The sequence below is a fragment of the Tinamus guttatus genome, unplaced genomic scaffold (assembly GCF_059628265.1).
Source record: "Tinamus guttatus ecotype Peru unplaced genomic scaffold, ASM5962826v1 Tinamus_guttatus_pri_ptg000327l, whole genome shotgun sequence".
Taxonomy (NCBI): Eukaryota; Metazoa; Chordata; class Aves; order Tinamiformes; family Tinamidae; genus Tinamus; species Tinamus guttatus.
Genome location: NW_028288861.1, coordinates 510,859 through 530,437, shown reverse-complemented (window position 1 = coordinate 530,437; position 19,579 = coordinate 510,859). Strand labels below are relative to the sequence as shown.

Here is a 19,579-nt window from a genome sequence, read left to right as displayed (position 1 = left end):
GAATGAAAATCCACTAGAAAGAAACAGTGACATTTATATCACTTTAAAAGCATTTTCCCCAACTTTCTAGCTTTGGGGTATGTTACTGAGTCTTGTGGCCCCTGGATAAGTCATGGAAAATATATACAAAACATAGTGTCAAAAGACATAGGTATGATTTCTCTCTCACACATATTTCTGTTTTCAAGAGAGCAAAAGTGTCCTTACATAACTAAGGGCTCAAGTTCGGTCTATTAAAGTTTCTCTTTATGTCAAATTCTAAGGACCAGAAATGCCTGGTAACTTGTACCGGTAAATTGTACTGACTCTCCAATTCTTTGAAGCCGTTGTGGTCAGCTTAGGTGAATTAGCAAAGTTCAGCTCTTCTATTTTTTTGACCTTTAGTAACCAATTTGTCTAATATGTGAATTTACGGTGGATAAAAGAAAAAGAGTGGGGAACTCTATGAATTGCTGAGAAAAAAAAAGGGGATGAGGCAGGAGATCCATACCTGAACCCTCTAATTTCTTCACAGCCATTCTAAGACAATCTGGATTGGATTGTTATATGACTGGAATGAACGAAGGAATAGGGAAAAATGTTTTTGTTGTTGCTGTTGTTTGTTTTTGTTTTTTCTTCAAGGAGTGAAATAAAAACTTTATTCCTTTAGCCTCCTGTCAGAGATAAAAGAAATATAGAATTCATCATCTTTTCTCCAAAAATCTAGATGATACCCAGGTAGCAAAATCATATACTAAAAAAAGAGAAAAGAAGTTCAGGAAATAGAAGAAGAATATGGCTTTTATCCAGTCTTTAGTGAATAACATCAATACAGTCATTAAATAACTTTACAACTGACTAAAAAATAAGCAGCAGGTACTGTAAAATATACATATTTACTTGCTGGTTGTGGATGTTCCACACAGTATGAGAGGGCACTAGCTTCTCTGATCTCTACGCAGTTACTGCAGTTTCTACAACAGCTATCACAACTAGCTATGACAAGCAATTGTCCAAGTACAATGAAAGGAGAAGATGTATAAAAACAGTATTACATGATCATTCTGCCTAGGAGAACGTGTATAATTTGATTTTTCCTAATGAGCAATTGACATTTCACAGAAAAGACTCACAAAAATCATCTTTTTGCAGATTCCAAAGAAGATTTAAGTAATGTTATCAAGTGGTGAATGGACACTGCAGGTCCTTTTTCTTGAACAAACCTTTTAAATAACTTGAGCTTAACCTGCAAGGATGATGCATACTACACGAACATACAACATACGACACGAACCTCAAGCTGTGTCAGGACTCTGCAGGATTCTTTGTTTATCAAGCACATTACAGCTTGAAGGGTACCCGAACACTCCACTCCCCATCCTCATCTCCATCTAACTTTTAACTGAAGACACTAGCCATCAGTGATGACAGAATTTAGTCCCAAACTACAACTACTAGTTTATGGTTAGGCAAGGCTCAGAACCCTGATGATGTAGCAGCTAAATTATTTCTTACCTAGATGAAAATACTAGGGTTACTGGCAGGAAACCATGGGGAAACTTGAAATGCAAGAGCCTGTCTGCACCTTGTTAACAGGTCTTTCTTTTAACAGTTTTCAATGGCAGTCAGTCTTTCAGCAGCACAGTAAATAGTATGAAAATGTAAAGGCTCTTGTTAAGAATAAATTGTCATCTAAACAACAAAAACACAGGCACAGAATGAAGTTGACGTAAGAATGTAGAATTTTTGAAATATATAGGATCTAATTAAAAGGTATATACAATTATACAAGATATCTGCTATTCTAAAAGATTCTGACAGTTTGTACTTTAATCTGGAGATATAATTATGATCTTTTCTCTTCTCTCTTTGGCAATGTATAGCCTTGACTGTTTTCCAAAGTCTCCATTTGAGTAGTCCCTCTGAGCCATCGTGTCTCAGAGTCCATGGCAAAGAGTCCATGCAAACAGCCTCGTCCTCCAGCCTCCAAGAACTCCCAGAATTCTAATATTTACCTTATAGGGTGAAATTACCCACCTTGGACTGGACTTCAACTGGACTTTGTGCAGAGCACCAAGGAGAGCTTGGCAGTGGAAATAATTCCTTCTCAAAAATCACAAGAAGGCTGGGATGCTGCACAGTCGCTATACCCAGACCTAGGATGAGACCACTAGTACTGATATTTTGGAATAGAAACCTGTTCCTTTCCCTACAATGACTTATTTTTCCATGGCAGGTAGCTTTTTATTATGGTACAAGGTGTACACAATTTGCAAGCCAGTCTAGGTTAACCTATGTGGCAACAGTAAGCAGGACAGTCTACAGGATCCCTGAAGTAGACAAGCATTTTTAAAGTTAAAAATATAAGATACTTTTTTTTTAAAAAATATATTCTTAATGGTTTAATAGTTTTAAATGATTCATTCTCTAGACACTTTTCATTCATTTTAGATACTTTTTATACTAAAAAGGTTCAATTTTTTTTCAGTGCTGTTTTTCCTCTTAAATATACTGAAAGTGCGGTGAAGAGTATGTGCACCACATTTTCAATGAGTGAAAAAAAAATTAAGGATTTCAGTAGCAGAATTTTGGAAATTTAAAAAAATGCCAAAGGAAAAAATAAGAGAGGAGAACGGGGAGAGAAGGAGAGGGAGAGAAAGAAGAAATGTTGGTCTTTTAAGCATTTTGAACAAATAATTGCAAAAATAATTACTTTTCAAGAGCTCTAACAATTTTGCTTGCACATTTTGAACTTCAGATCTCTGACATAATTGACACTGACATAGTTCGAGCTATAACCTGTTATATGTGTATATGTGTATGATGGAAAAATCTGGTTATGACGTTTACAGGCCATATCTAACAATCCACCAGTAGGACAAATTGCTAGATAAATTCTGTCTCACAATAGCCATGGCCAAGGTAAATGCCCTGGCATATGCTCTAAATCTTCAACCAATGCTAAGAAACCAGAGTTTCTGTGTAGAGTCCAATAGGTTGTTATAGACACAAACTTTTTAGAAAGCTGTTCCACCCTGATATAAAATCATCATAACTGGGGAATCCACAACTACCTTTGCTAATGTCCTCCAGTGGTTAACCAGCATCATTACTAATAGTTTGGAATTTATGCCTATTTTTAATTTGTCTGGTTTTAATTTTCAGACTATTTTGTGTGGTATTTTTCCTTGCTGGCTCAAGGAGATATTTAGTTCCTAATATTTTCTTTCTTGGAAGCAACTTTTTCACCGTGATCAAGTTACTTTTTGTCTTTCGTTTTTGTTTTCTTTACATTTATATGCAAATAGGCAAGCTTATCTTCAAAAGAAGAACACCAAAGAGAACTCTCCAGACTGAAAATACTGAAATCCACTAACGGGCACTAAAGAATTCTGAACAACAACAACGAAAAAATGAACAACAACAAAAAAAAGCGAGATCCATACAAAACTGAACAAGACCCAGACAAGGCCAAGAAGGAATAAAGACTAGGGTGGATATGATTTTCTAAAATTATAAGCTTAGACTGGTGCTTACACACAAATTATGGAGTCAGACTTTCAAAAACACAGCAATGATGTAATGAGATGAATATTTCTAATGTGTTTGGGTATTTCTGCAATTCCTCACCCACACAAGATTAAGGCATTCATTTTTAAGATATTGACCTACAGCAATAAAGAAATGGCATTGCCAAGTAATTAAACACTTCCCCCTTTCTCAATATTCTTCCACAAGTAAAGATGTTCAGAGGTAAGAAAAAAATGGTTGGAGGAGTTATTTTCAGCAACTCAGAAAAGCTGAAATCCTATATAAATTTTATCTTTTGTTGAACTGCTTAAAATATTCTGTTCTTTTTCTCTCTGCTTTCTGAGCATTCCAGCCATTGTACTTTAATTTTCCATATGTTCAGAAACTGAAGATCATCCAGTTTCTCCTTTGGTTTAAAAAGATTCTAATTTAAATAAATAAATAGAACACTACTTAAATGATAAATTTGTAACTCCATAATAAATCTTGCACTATAAAATTGTTCCATGGGTTAAATCAAGGAAAAATATCTGGATAGTTTTCATAGCTCATTAAAAACATCATGAAAATACAACACATACTATTAAGTATTTTCCAAGGTGCTAAAAGATGCTTCAGTTTAAAATCAGTAAGTGACAATAATGTAAATAAGTTAAAAAGTGCTGCAGAGATAATTAAGATTTATGCATCTATATTGATTTTTTTCTAATAATCCGATTTATAAATAAAAAATATATACCATTTTCTTGGGTAGTAAGTACTTCCTCTGTAATATACTTTTTTAACAATGCTTTAGTTTACATGTTTTGCAGTTATGACAGATAGTGTCATTGTTTCTGTGCAGTATGAAGGTAACTTAAATGAACTAGCCTGGTAACTATCCAGCTATGCTTCTTGGCTTGATCTAGTCCACTGTTTACATTTATATCCTTGACAGCAATGTAGAGATGTGCCAAAGACTTGTCTTCCCTACCACTTTGTTCTTTCTGTTCCCTTTCTCTCTCCCTATTTCTCCTCTCCATACCAGAAACCTCAGGTAAAGTCAGGCCCTATACCAAATCCAAGCTTAAAACATAAATCTTAGTGATATTGAATCTCAATACAAATGCATGCTAATATCCACATGATATATCTGAATATATCTGAAATATTTTATGCTTCAGTAGATGACATATAGTATCTGTTAATATCAATTCTCTACCAAAAAAAATTAACTATTTTGCAAGTCTACCATTCTTAATGGCCTCAGGACACCTAGGTACCTCTGGGGGTCTAAGTGTGATAATTTAGTGCATTCAATAGTCCTAAAGTCCTGAGTAAGAGAACTAATCAAAAGTTCTTGATGATTTTTCTCTTTCAGTAGAGAAGTCATGAGTAAAACCAATCAGAATCTCAATCTTGGGAAGAAAATCAGTTGAATAGAGGTGAGGGAAAAACGTCTCTAGGCTACTAGTGTTTGTGAGACAGATGGAAAATACATTAAGTTCTCAAAACTGAAAATTGATATTTTGGGAAAGAATTATTAGTCTCATCAAGCAATGCTTTATATCAATAATTTTAATATTAATCTTTTTTTGTACATTATTCAACATTTCTAAATGAAAAGTCAATTGGAACTGTAAAACAAAACTTTATATTAAGAAATTTTGAAACAAGATATATCAAATATTTAAAACCTTTTTTACATAATATACTTGTAATGAGAATTTTCAAGACCAATCCTTTCTCACAAACAGTACTGGTCTTGTTGATTCATTTTTCAAGTAAGAATAGTACATTGAAAAATTCCTAATCAACTCAAATACCAATATACACCATTTTCACAGCAGGTAGAAAACTGTATGAAAGCTATACTTAAAGACTCATCAGAACTATCTTGCTTCACTGCTATTCTTTGGCTTGAACATGCATTATTGTTCCTGATCCTGTTTATTTTATCACTAACAAAACGGGAAATTATTCATACATTTAGTGGATGTCAGAAAACTTAGATCTTTGGAATTTACTTTTCTTCAATGAGAATACCTACCAAACTCATTCCATCTCCCCCAGAATAGTCCTCACTAATCATGAAAAATCGAAATTATACTATATATTAGTTTATCTTTCCCCTCTGCTTATTGGCTGCTTTCATATGAATTATACTTACAAACCTCTAGTGTTTCTGCAGCATCTAGAATCTCCAAACTGTAAATGACAAATTCAATCCCTCATTTTCACTTGTGTAGAGCAATATATATAATTATTTAAGAAACCTGTAACATATGAAATCTCCAAGCTATGTTTATGAATAGGGTCTCTATAACAGTGGCTTTCCTTAATAAGCACACCTTTCTAGCACTGACTTTACCCTATGTTTCATCAGATTCCCTGATCTGTTATGTGGATAACCTATGTTTATTTCATGTATATTATTTCAATCTATTAAAGCAAAGGATTAATGCTTTCTCCTGGTTATACTTTTGTACTTTTTTGCTTCACCTATATTCTCTGTTGCTCACAATGTGGAGACACCCTTATAATAAGAAAGGGATTTTTTTTCCTTCTGAACAGAAATCAGAAGCATATTTTCTTCACTTTGTTGTCATTATTTATATGCCATTGTTGTATCTGTATTTGAGTCATTTTTCTGTTTTAACTTAAACTAATTATTGCTTCAAGACATTGCCTTGCATCTGAATCCTTAAAATGTAGGGAAAATCTTCAATAACAACGGTATTCTCTAATGTTTTCAGTATCTTACAAAGTTTACAATGTTCCAAAATGACAGCAAGATTCTCACATTTCTTCCTTGCCACTTAATTCATACAAAACCAGGGAAACCAGAGTGGGCTGCAAAATATGTTCTAGAGTGAGATACATTGTTTAAAATAAAGCTCTCAATAGAATTGAAAGTCTGAGATGTAATGGTGAATACAAGACTTCAAGGAGATACAATAATGTATTTTAGTTGAGTGAAAAATGACTAATAAATATTTTATGAAGCTGATAGTTTCAATACACTGAAATAAAAATATATATTTTTATCATTTTTCCTTTGGATTTCGGAATGTAGGAAATGTTAGGTCAAAACCATAAATGCAATGAATCAGTTATGCATTCAATCATACATCTATAGAATCTGAAACTGTTTCTTTCATGTGCAAAATATTGTTTTCATTTCAATGTATCACATAAACTGCGGCTTCTATAAAAATACGTATAGTAAAAGACAGAATAAATCTATTATTACATTTAATCAGGTTTAGAAAGATGCATCTAATACTTAGACACTATAAAAACATTAAGCATCATTCTATTTTACCCCAGTTACTACTGAAGTAACAAAAAAAATATGGTGTTATAGTCTCCTGTGAGCTGAATGGCATATTTCCTATAATCTACATAAAGCCTCTGTAAATAGCTTACAGGTTTGTAGTCATTGCTTAACTCAGCATCCAAAATTCTGATATTAGCTCTTTCATATTAATGTGTTATGCATAGAGTACTTCAAATAACCACTAAAAATAGATACATTTTAATAAATGTAAGGAAGTGTTATCCTTCTAGACTTTGCATGTAAAAAACTTCTAAGGGAACTCTCTCTACTGAAGGTATAAACCCCCTTGAAAGAACTGAAAAATCGTTAATGGATTGTCTTGGAACAGATCAACAAAGTAGAATTCAACATCTAACATAAGGTGCTCCCTTGAGAATGGGCATAGTAAAGCATCATGCAAGGTATTAAGTCACACTCATTATTTTCACGTGTCTTCTTTCAGTTGGTGGTCACATTGGCTTCCTTCTGACGCAGTCTTTCTTTCTGTTGTTTAAGAAAAAAAGAGTTTTATTATCATTCTTTGCTCTAATTTTCCATATGCTCTATAGTTGCCATAAGCATGTGGTCTAGAATACTGCAAAGTATGAAACTGGACATACCAAATTAGTCTTTTCTTTAATTAAAAAAAAAAACAAAAACAAAGAAACAACAGAGAAAAACCTTGAAGCACTCAAAGAAGGCTCAAAAGGCTTCATTGCTTATTAAAGAGAAATAGAGTTTGCTTTAGCAAACTGACTACTTCACATGCATTTCCTTTTCTTTTCTTAGACTCTTCAAACTGTTCCTACAGTTTGAGATGCTGCTCTGATTTATGCATCGTGCCCACAGACAAAAGAAGGTTTTCATCAACATCCAAATGGGAGGCAGTGTAAATTATTAATCCTCTTTTTGTGTCCTACAAAAAAACCTGGGGAAGAGGAAGAAACAAAAGGGGAATGTATTCCCTTTTGCCATTACTGAAGACCAAAAACAATTCTAAGGTTTTGAAGAAAAGCTTGGACTTGGACATTTAACAGATTTATACAATGAGCCCCAATGCACTGAGTAGTAGGAAAGAAAATACAAGAGACTAGTGGCAGAGGGAAAGGAACCAAAAGGGCAACTGTTATCACACTCTGTTATGTAAACAGAGTCACACTTACTCATAACTAAAGTATGTTTTGAGCTTAATTATTAAATTACTGTAGGCATAAATTTAAAGATTTTTCCTTGGGAAGAGTATTAATCTTCTGCATTCAAACTGATGAAGCATATTACATCACACGTCAACAAGAATGAAAACCACCATAAATCTGAGTGATCAGAATACTGTAACAAATTGCACTCTGAATGCCATGTTGAGAAATACATCATACCAGGCTAGCTGTAGGGTTGATTTTCTTTGTTTCAACTTTCTTCTCCGCAGTTAACTTGCTTACTGATTGCTGAGCCACCTTAATTCTGAAACAAAATACACACAGAAGACATTATTAGATTCAAAGAAAGTATAACTGCTCTACTCTAGTGTACACTTATACCTGCAAGAACCATCTCCACTGCCTTCTTCAGGCAGATTAGCTCAAGAAACTGCTAATTACTATTCAAAGGCACTTCATAATTTATTAAAAGTAGGTCAGAATACATATTTTTTTAACTACGGTGAGAATCAAAAGCAAAAGGACAGTCTGTCTGTACTGCTCATTGAGAATCTCACCAGGCATAAGATTTCTCTCATCTTGTTCTCCTTGCAGGATCTGTGTTTTATAGAATTTCTTTGAAATGAACTGGAAACAGCTGCGGTATGACAGCAAGGGGATACTCCTCTTAAAAATCAAAATCTATCTGGTTAGATTTTTTCTATATAAAGAATAGACTTTTGATATATTTTATGGTGACTTGATTAAACCATACTATCTTTCATTTTGCCTAATTAGTATTTTTTCTGAACATTATACTAACCATTTACAAGGTTACATTACACTTCCTCTGAAAACCTTGAAATTCCATTTTTTCCTTTGATATTTTCTCATCCCTTTAAATCGAATTGATTGACCAACTTAAGTGATGTGGGGATTTGAGGAAAGGCAAGTTAGAAGAGGTTCTTGCCTAGGAACAGTTAAAATAATTTTGTAGGCAGCTACAGACCAAGCTATTAAACGCACTAATGAAATAAAGGGAAAGAAGAAAATTGATTTGATTCCTCTATTCTTGCCTCTCGCAGCAGAACTCTTGATTCAGTTGGGATTTAACATGGAGAACCGAATCAGAAGTTCAATCAGAAAGAAAAGTAGAACAGAGTTCAACAGAAAAGGACTTTGCTTTGCCTTCTTGTTTTACACACAGAAGAGAGGGCCGGAGAAATTATGTTCCAAATATAGTGACAAAAAAGAAGGAAAATTCTTTGCATTTCTAAGATAGGATCTGCCCAGCTATCAGTGCCTTTAAAACATTGATGCTAAGGGCACCTACTTTACACTTCCATCTATGAACTGCAGAGGGAAAGATGTTATAAGAGAAGTTCTTTTACCAAACAAGCAAAGAAAACTCAGCAATCCAATTCTTACTAATGCAGACCAAATCAGTCTTTTCCTATAAACAATGCATTTCTTGGCACTCTTCAAGTGAAAAATTCTACTTTCTTCTCTAATTTAATTTTTTTCACTAGTAGAAATAATTGTGCTGTGGCTAGTCAAAAGTTATTTAAAATACCATGTCCAGTTAAAACCACTTTTGACACACTCAATTTTTGAGGAATTTTGGAAGAAAAGCAAAAAAGGAATGTGGATTATAGCTGCAATTACTGATGTGTGCCCCCTTCCTTACTACAACACTAGCAGCAAAACAGAATCTGAACATCTTTTAAAAATTATAGAAGTTTCATAAATTCAATATTGTGTTTATCAGTGTTCAGTACTGGAACCTAACATTCTCTGTCCAAGCTATTCATTTTTAAAGCTTCTATTGGGTAGTTATTGGTGTCTGTGATTTCTCGCTCTTCAGTGCTTAAGAACAGAAGGAAACAGTAATATTACTCTTAAGAAACCTTATTGCCACCACTGGTTAGCTGTTACATTGGTTCAAGATATAAGTACACAAATACACAATCATGTTAATTATTCTGTACAGTTTTAAAAATATTTAATACTTAGTTTTATCCATCTCTACAAGTTTTACTCCCTATTTTGATTACAATTCATTTTCAATTATATTCTCCTTGGCCTGTTTTCTTGGCCTGTTTGGACAGTTTTTCAAATAGTTTTCAAACATTCAGAGGCCACATTTTCATTAGAAGGGAGTATTCTAGGGATTATAAACTTTTACAGTTAAAAAGAACGTTATGCACTTCACTGATTGAGAACTAGCTTTGATCTGTGTATTTTATTCCACAGTTGCACAATTTCCAGGAAACCTATTAGAATTTTTAAATAAAATGCATAGTTTGGGATACAAAATAACATGACTTAAATCATGTGATATTTGTCTCATAAAAATGACAGACTAATTATATATTGCACTGTGGTCTCCTAGAGGAAAAAAAAGGACTGTGTTAACATGTGACTGATAAGATTAGCAAGCATTCTTAGGAACATAGATACATAACTCACAATGAACACAATTATTTGGGATTTTTTAAGGTCAGCTGGCTCTTGTTTTAAGAAGGTGGTTAGTTCAGTAGTTACAACAGTGAAGTATCCTCACTGTAAAGGTACTTACAAATAAAAATAGCTCCTTGTTAAACACTGAGAAGATCCTTGAACTAGCTATTGATTTGACTGATTTGAATTAACATTTTTGAAATGAGAATAATGAAATAATATGAAACTATTCAAATTGAAAATCATAAAACATTTTGGCTAAAGACAGCAGAATTTATACTACTTTGAATTACTTCACTTTCATGGAAAAAAAACTAAAACTCTAAATATGAAAATGTAATTCATCCATGAAAAGTTATGATAGTCTTCCACCATAATTTGCAAACACAATACTTTTTACCCTCTTCCAGAACAGAATATATAGATTTTATAGATCCCATGACTGAAACAGACAAATAAAATTACCCATCACACACCCTATGAATAAAGAACAGTTAACTAATGACTAGACAAACTTAGTTAAAGAAACTAAGGCATGTCTCTTTTCTGTTCAATATCTTTTTTCTACCATTTCTCTGTGAAAACGCAAGTGATGTTGCCATTTATGCAAATCAAATACTATCATAACTTTGTCTGAAAAACTTTTCAATAAAATATTAAAAATTAGAAGCAAGGTCTAGAGACGAATATAGTTATAGAAAGCGCAAAACTACCAAAAAGCTCATTTGAAATAACAGTACTATATTCCTTATTATCTTCTATCATTCTTTCAGACTCATAAACTGCTGCTAACCAACTTGCATATATAACACACAGCATGCTATTATTTTAATTAACTTCACAAAAACTATTAAATGTGTTGTTAAGGTCTTTAAGGTATAACTTATGAGATTTTATAGTCTTAAATTGCTGACCTTCCTGCAAAAGTAGAAACCTCCTTGGCTAATAATTGTTCAGCAATTACTTGTTCCAAGTATATTTATAGGAAAACAAAAGCTAGGTGACAGAAGGTCAAAATGTAAATTAAACAAATGTATCATTCTTTTAAATTTCTTCCTTGAGAATAACTGCAGTTATAATAATCACTAATGAAGGTGGTCCATTTTAATATTGTCTCTTTATAGAAATCAGGTGAAAAGGAAAAGAATTTGTGAGACTATAGAAAATGCCCTATGTTGGCCTTATGGCCAGCAAAATAACTTAAGACAGCTATATCCATTTTTTCTGAGTTTTTGCTGTGGGAGCCAATGTATAAGGGAGTAGGTCACATGGACTGTTCGTTTACAGTGGCATGACTGTGAAGGGGAGTTTGGAGACATGAAAAGGAAATAAGATACATACATATTTTTCTTATTATATCAGTGTACAATAGTATGAATGGTCACATGAGCAGAGGCAACTTTCAGAGAATTCAGGGAAGAGAAACTGGCTTGAAGCTAACAGATATGAAATCCAGGAGAAAGAAAGGGGAATAGAAAAATCAACAGAAATAGATGTAAAATAGAAAAGCAAGAGGAGATAGAAATGAACAATAAAACACAGAAAAGAAAAAGTGGCAAGGAAATTTACAGAGCAGTAGAGAGGATAAAAAAGACCAATAAGGACAGTAGAACATGGAAGAAAAAGGTATGGGTCATTCAATGACATGGCATTCTTCCATCTTTCACCAGTGTCTGAAAAATATTTATAAAAATTCAGGTAGTCTTTGTTCATATCTTAATTATAGTAAGACTGTGGATCTTTATTAGGCTCATAGAACGCATCAATAATAGAAGTAATGATTTTTATCTTCCATAAGCAGCTTGGAGATTGTCTAACTCAAGGGACAGAACATTCTAAGCATAAATAATTACAACACTGAAAAAAAAACCTCTTTTTTTCCACAGAGCAAACAGCACTGACTAGACTTTACAGAAAACAGCTGAAGATTTACTTCTGTCAGGGTCATCGCCATGAGGGCCTCTGCCATGCTTTTTTAAATGCAGTAGAAGAGGCAGTGAAATCATGAAATCTCACACACTGTGTTCTGGGCAGCAATAATGAGCTGTATGAATGACACAGCACATGTCTACTTTCCACTCCAAGACAGTAAGGATTAATATTTTATGTGTCTCAGTGTACTTATAAGTTAAAAAAAATGGAGTTAAGGAATGCAGGTTGGGTAAACCATGAAATCTGACCAGCTGTAACATCGGTGTGTTCGAAATAAATATTTTTCTCATCCAACAGTGAGTAAAAGAGGTCAATTCCTCCTCATGAATACAGGAAATGTGGCACCAACTGTTACACCAAGCACTACAGTAGATTAACACAATATGGAAAACAAAATTGAATGAAGTGATCAAAACAATGAATTTGTAAACAGGATAATCTTGACTTTGAAACTATACACAGACCTCTACTAGAATCCATGGTATTATCATTTGCTTTTGCCTTCCGCTCAGGGATGTGTTGACTTCCTCTGTAAATCAGATACAAGTCAGGTCTCTAACAACTGATCATACTAGTGAAAATGCAATCAATTATTTTTATTTTGTACCTGAGGAAACAAACTAAACCAGCATATAAGCCTGTACTTTTAAAAATTCTCCTTAATAAGCTCATGGACATACTTTTCCCCCTGGCAGAAAAGATACTGACAAACCAGGAACTAAACTGATAAAATTATGGTCATTTTCACTCGCGCTTCCCCTCCAAGTCAGTCCAAAAAAAGGTGTGAGCTGAGGCAGTCCATGCACTAAAGCTCTCTATTAGGGCAAGCTGAATCCCTTCTAGATATACCAATTGCCACTCATGGATGTTCTGGTTCTACTGATGTGTGAAGACATGCACATAGAGACAAAACTATCTGTTTTTCTCTCAACTTTTGATATTTTGGAATATTCTCTTTGATTCTATAGCTCCTTCAATAAAGCTAGTGGGTTATGTGGATATGAAATAGCTTGGGATGGCCTTTGGCACTTGAGTTTTCCGTGGCTCACACAAAGTTCTGACTTTCTCCCATGAAACTGTGCTGGCATACGAATAATTGTGCAATCCAAATCTTCATGTGTGGGTGGAAATGATCAAGTCAACATCAACTGCTCAACCTAGAGCCAAGATGCATTCCCCTGTTGGACCCACAACACTTTCTTCCATTGAGAGACTACAAAATGTCCCCATAGCTCAAATTCCTTTGATGAGTTTCATGCCTCATAACTCTCAGTCGTATGATGATTTTTGTATGCATAATTCTTACATCCATAAACTAATCCTGAAATTTCAAAAGCATTGATCCTGCACAATATAATGGATGGACAGACTCCAATCTCAAAATTTAAGAAATGCCTGTATATCAATTGGCATGACACTGACCACATACATTTTACTGTAGTTATAACTGACTAAACCAATACAATTAAAGTAAAATGTATGTGGTCAGTACAATTTGTCTCCAAATCCAAGTTGCTAATAGATTTTTATGCTCTAATGAAAGCTGTCACTTAAGAACCACCAACAGAAGGGCCAAATCAGATAATACAAAAATATACTACAGTGTATCTGGGCCTGGACAATAATAAATATCTAGGAAGCACATAAAAAGAGTCAAAGCTTACAGTGATAGACCTCAGAATACTTTCTCTGCCAGAAACCCTCTTCATATTTAACAGCACTTCATGGATTTTTCTTTCAAAAATTTGTAGTCATCTTTTTGAAGCAATGTAGCTTTTTGCATCTATGACATCTTGCAGCAAAGCATTCAGCAGATTAAGTACACCTACTGTAAAGCAATGCTGCCATATTATAACAGCCAGCTGCTAGTTTCAATTGATGCTCTTAAATTGTCCTAATAGATGTGCATTAGATATATAACAACTGCTTGTGATTCACCATTCAGGGCTTGTAAAGATCTTTTGCTCTACCTCTTTGCATTCCTGCTGTACAGACCATTTTCAGGAGCCTCTCCTGCAAGTTGAAAAACACCATTTTATTTAAACTTTTCCTTAAGCAGAAACTTTCCTGTACCTTATTGCTCTTACTGCTTCTAGAGTTTTCCTGATAACTAGAGCTTTACCTCAAAACATGCAAGGATTCTGCCTTCTTTCTTTCTGCCAGCATTGCTAAACAATCCACTAATTCATGTATCAGCTACTTCAATGCTACTTTTCTAGCATAGGTAAAGGCTATACTGACCAACCAAAATCTAGTAGAAATGCAAAACTCATGACTCAATGTGACCACCTTCTTTTTTATCTTCTGCTCCCTTACTCTACCACAATTTACTTAAATTCAGTCCAGAAGGTTTTAAATAGCAATGAACAAAACTATACCTACAAAACTATAAAATGAATCTGGTTTTCTAGAAGTGATATAACTTCTGAACCTAAGATTACTTCTCTACCTTGCTCACTGTAATTTTGAAAATGAAAATTTAATTCATTACTTCCTCTCTGGCAAGTGTTTCTGTCTGTTTTCATTCACTTGCTATATGCATCACAGTAATTTAATTGCATAATATTAAAAAAAAACAACTTTAAAATATTAAGTATTATATTAATCATAATTTACTCTCTTCTCTCACATAAATAGAGAGCAACCAATGCAACTTATTCTGCATTTAGTAAATTATCGAAAATGGAAGAGCAAAGTACAAAGGTAAAGCCAACACCAACATACTCTAAAAAATAGCTAGAGACTTCTCTGTGTCTTTTTTATTTTTAGGATATCTTCCTCTTTACCACTAGCTACTTACACTGCTACATTCAGAGTTTCTACTTTTCATAACTTTTCTTGCCTTTGTGACAAAAAAAGTCAGTATAAAGTTATTTTCTTTTCTTTTTTGCAACAAGATTGAGATTTTTTTTGCCAGATATGGAATCTAAGAGCAAAAGAACATGCTTTGTCCTATGCTGAATATGAGGCATGTAATTCTGTTGATTAAATAATGTTTATGTCTTCTCCAACCACTGGGGCAAACTTAGGCTTTCCTTTTCTCTTCTGATTTCTGCTTCTCAGCTATAAAATTTTTATCTGTGTTCAACCTAAAAGCTCTGGCTTAAGCTTAATCCAGTGCAATGACTACTGTAGCCTCTTATCTTTGCAGCGTAAGCAGGGTGAGAAATTAACAGAAATTCTTCCTTTCATATGCAATTATTTCAAAATTAAAGGGAAAGCCCTTTAGCATGTACTAATAATCTTTGTTAGATTATTTTCATGACACTTACAGTCACCTTTGTGATGAAGATACTCACTGCCAACCACAGTATTTTCCCAACATTTATAGTTTTTCCCCCATATATTCAAACTTTGATAGGATAACCTTTAAAATTATACTTAACAAATTTTGAAAATATGCTCTGTCAGACATATAGATAAATATTCACATATATTTAACACATATAAATTCTTGCTAACATACATTTAAACTGATTCTGAAAACACAGGCATCTCCACTCAAAAATGTAATAGTTGACAGAAAGCAAATGAGTGCAATTATATGCAATATACCATGGGATATGTGCCTTGTGATCAGAAAGAAAAAAAAGAAAAAAAAACACCCACAACTATCCTTGTTTTAGTCTGCAATCTACGTAGCATCTTGGAATTTTATAAACAGAAGAAAGTCCCCACTCCAAAAAAAAAAAACAAGCATGCACGCAAACAAACAAAAAAACAGTTGATGCATCTGGACACACCAAAACCAAAAATTGACAGGCAGGACAAAATCTCACATGCCTCCAACATGTGGTGAGTATTATGGTGCATTTACATGGAATGATTTGGGAGTAATGAAGAGGTGATCTTCAAAGGAAATTTTATGGTATTGTAGTTACATTTTGATATAGAAGGAAATACTGCATCTGAAGAAAAGCTAGCATCATATTTCCATCAGGAATATGGTTTTGAAAATCATCTTCATTTTATCTCTATATTATCTCTTTATTATATCCATCTAGGTTTGCTATCTGTCTGTAACTTTGTCTTGCATTCCTAAATGATGTGCAAATTTTGTCCAGGAAAGAGACAATGATTCTACTATATTTTGCAGGCAGCTAATTTATTTTCATGGTAGGTTAAGTGTAGGGCAGCCCAATTAAAGTGTTTCCTTTACTTTAAGAAAAAGTCTCATAGAAATCTAATTAGATTTCTACAGTTCTGTTACATTTAAAAGCCAAGTAGTTTTTAGGCAAAACAATCTTTTGCAGCTGAGGTTGTCATTTAGTTAAAAGTGGTACTGGTCTCCTCCTCCCTGGAAATCAGAGATTTTTGTGTTGTTTGTTATACAATCCAAAGTAGTTAGTTTTTGTATAACATTCTAAATTCAAAATCTTAGATTTTTTTTTGGCTAGTCTTGCCACTGATGATTTTAAGCTAATATATTTTTTTATGATGCATTTGGCTCAACATATTCTATGTAATAATTCTGTGTATCATAATTATGTATGGAACTCTCTGAATCACTTCTGATGAGAGAAAACGTAATTCAATATTATTGGATTTAACTTATAATTTAGATATGCACATGACTAGCCTAACTCAGAAACATTTGGGGCTAAGTTCCTGCAGCTTCTCCTGAGCTTTGAAGGGTAGGCCAATTTGTTCGCCAAGTTTGAAAATACCGACCCATTGCCAACTCTTCATCTTTAAAACTTCCTTCAAAAAAAAAAAAAAAAAAAAAGAAATGGCTGTTTTTTTTTTAATTAGAATCTCTAAAAATGCAAAACAAATACTGCATCCAATTAATTAGCTGTACCCAGCTATGGAAGACAGCTGTCCATTCCTGTCATACTAAGGTTTTGTTGTTACCAATGAGCACAATAACTCTTAGCTTCCTTTCTAACTTTCTTGGACAGCAGCTAGTCAACTGCTAGTCTCACACTTAGTAAAACAGAACCCTTAAAGGGTCATGACTTTACAATACATTTTCGGATTATGAAAATAGCTTTCCCATCATTTTAATTTAGTCATTTCATGAAGTTCTTCTCAGCAGCATATTTCAAAACATTTTAGGATGATGAAAACTGTTGTTCTGTCATTCTAATTTAGTCATTATACAAGGCTCCTCATTTCAGCAGCTCATTGTTTTGATGAATCACCTCAATTTTAAATGTAAAGGACAATGAATTGTCCTTTCAAGATTAATGAAACTGTGAAAATAATTTGAAGTAAACTCTGAAAAACATTCTATATAACTCAGAAAAAGTCAGCACCTTGAAGAAACAAAGGAACTGGTATCCTGCATTCTACTGGTATTGCTTTAAATTTATCAATTAAACATTAAAAATATTTAAAAGAACTGATCAAGTACTTGCATTATATTTCTACTTTTATATTCTAGGTATTGTTTAAAGCATGAGAAATTCCCACCCTGCCCTTCTGAGCAGCAAAGCACAGAAAATGGCAGTTTACTTACAGAAAAGATTTCCTGAATAAATTAACAAAACTTCTCAGAGTTTTGTGATAGTAACCTCAATGCAGTGTTAAAACTTTCATAGCAGTTAAAATCATTTTTTTGAAGGGATCATTGTATGCCATCAGGAAGGCAGCAATTACATAAATTAAAAAGAAATGGATATATGGTCTAGAATTTCTCTTGAATATTAATTTGTAGTCCTCATAACTGTATGAAATGAAAATGTTAAATTATGAATCAACAGCCAATATTTGCCTGAGCTGATCCTTGAGCATGATTATATTGATCTACTCAATGACTATTTTACCTTACAGTTCTTAATCCATAATATGTTGAACAAAGCACAAGGAAAATAAATGTTCTCCATAAATGTTCACAATTGTTATTCTAAAATCAACTGAAACTTAATATATACCACACAAAAATGTATGATTTCTAACATTTTAAAAGCAGTAATATATGTAAAACAATGTTCATAAGGTTTACAATTTCAAAATTTGTACTTGTACTTTCTTTCATACATCTTATATTCTAGAAGTGTGCTTTTACACCAATCTAAAACTTCTTTTGAGACCAAAAGGAGCAATGCAAGTCTGAATGAGCTTTCTTCTTTTGCTGATGCCTTTCAAGTGTTTTGTTAAAATCAGGTCAATTGGGAATATGCACTTGGATTTATATTTCACACTGAAAATGATTAATCCTTTTTTTTTTTCCAGAGTGTGACTACGTTACCACCCATTTTGTCTTTCCAAGCAGAGTGAGATGCAGTAAGCAGACTGCGCTTGTAATGAAATTGTTTTCTCTTTGTAAAAGATTCTTTTTAAAAAAATCAAGCAAATAATTGAGGGTTTTATATTTTATTTTTTTACTCGAACTAATAAAATCAGGGGAGTGTGGTGAGATCTAGCGGCATGTAGTTTGATGTCCTCAGCAGGATATCAAAAGTCAGAAGCAGTGCTGTAAATTCAATGTGGGGCTTCGACACTGTGCTAAGTGTGGCCTGAATCTCTGGGGCTTCCCTTTGATGCAAGTGCAGTATATTAACTGGAAAAGCATTCACTTTTATTTGTCTGTACTGTCTGCGACAGCAATATCGCCTCATTTAGGCTAGTTCAACATGAAAATGCACAGAGAAGCAATCTGTTACAAATTAGCACAGCTCTCCTTTCATTTTACTAGCTAGTAATTGGAAGGGGTTACAAAAGTGTAATTTATCAGATTATATGTGTTTATCTTTTTGTGGGGACAGCATGCCTTTGGTGAATTTTCCTACGCACCCTGAGGGAATAATCTTTCCTTGATGTCCATTAGATCTGAAAGAAAACAATGACGCCTGTGAAATATAGGAGTATAATTTGTTGGGTTTGAGAAGGAACAGTTTCCCAGACATCTAAAATGGTATTAATGACTTTATTAGAACCTTACCTTTCCTTGGAAATGCTTTTGCTCTCTCGTTTCCAAATGGTCTTGAAATCACTGCAGAACTCGTACCACACCGTGAAAACATAGTTTGGTGTGATCTCCTTCTCACCAGGCTTTGGCTTTATCCCAAAATAGCCTACTGTTTCTTCAAAGCTATGGGAAGGAAAAGGAAAAAAAAAAAAAAACTGTCAACACATAAGCCCACTGGGGAAACAGTCCCCCTGTGGGCTGGTTCCTGACTCAGTAGTCAAGACTGGTAATTACCATAACTTGCCCTTAGCCTCGAAAATCATGGCAACAATTCACGCCGAGTGTAACTAACCTACCAACACCTACCTCGTTGCCAGGAGGAGAACCATT

The 19,579-nt window shown here is 33.7% G+C and overlaps 1 protein-coding gene across 2 annotated transcripts in view; it reads right to left on the bottom strand.

The window, feature by feature from the left end:
* Nucleotides 1-6,853: 6,853 nt before the first annotated feature.
* FMN1 (formin 1) overlaps nucleotides 6,854-19,579 on the bottom strand; it is a 144,986-nt gene continuing 132,260 nt past the window's right edge. For both annotated transcript variants that reach the window (XM_088529237.1, XM_088529236.1), the window contains 3 exons: nucleotides 19,223-19,372; nucleotides 8,185-8,269; nucleotides 6,854-7,312 (listed from right to left, as the gene is read on the bottom strand). In XM_088529237.1, coding sequence (XP_088385363.1) covers nucleotides 7,268-7,312; nucleotides 8,185-8,269; nucleotides 19,223-19,372 — 280 coding nt within the window. In that variant the 3' untranslated portion in view covers nucleotides 6,854-7,267. The remainder of the gene's footprint in view (nucleotides 7,313-8,184; nucleotides 8,270-19,222; nucleotides 19,373-19,579) is intronic.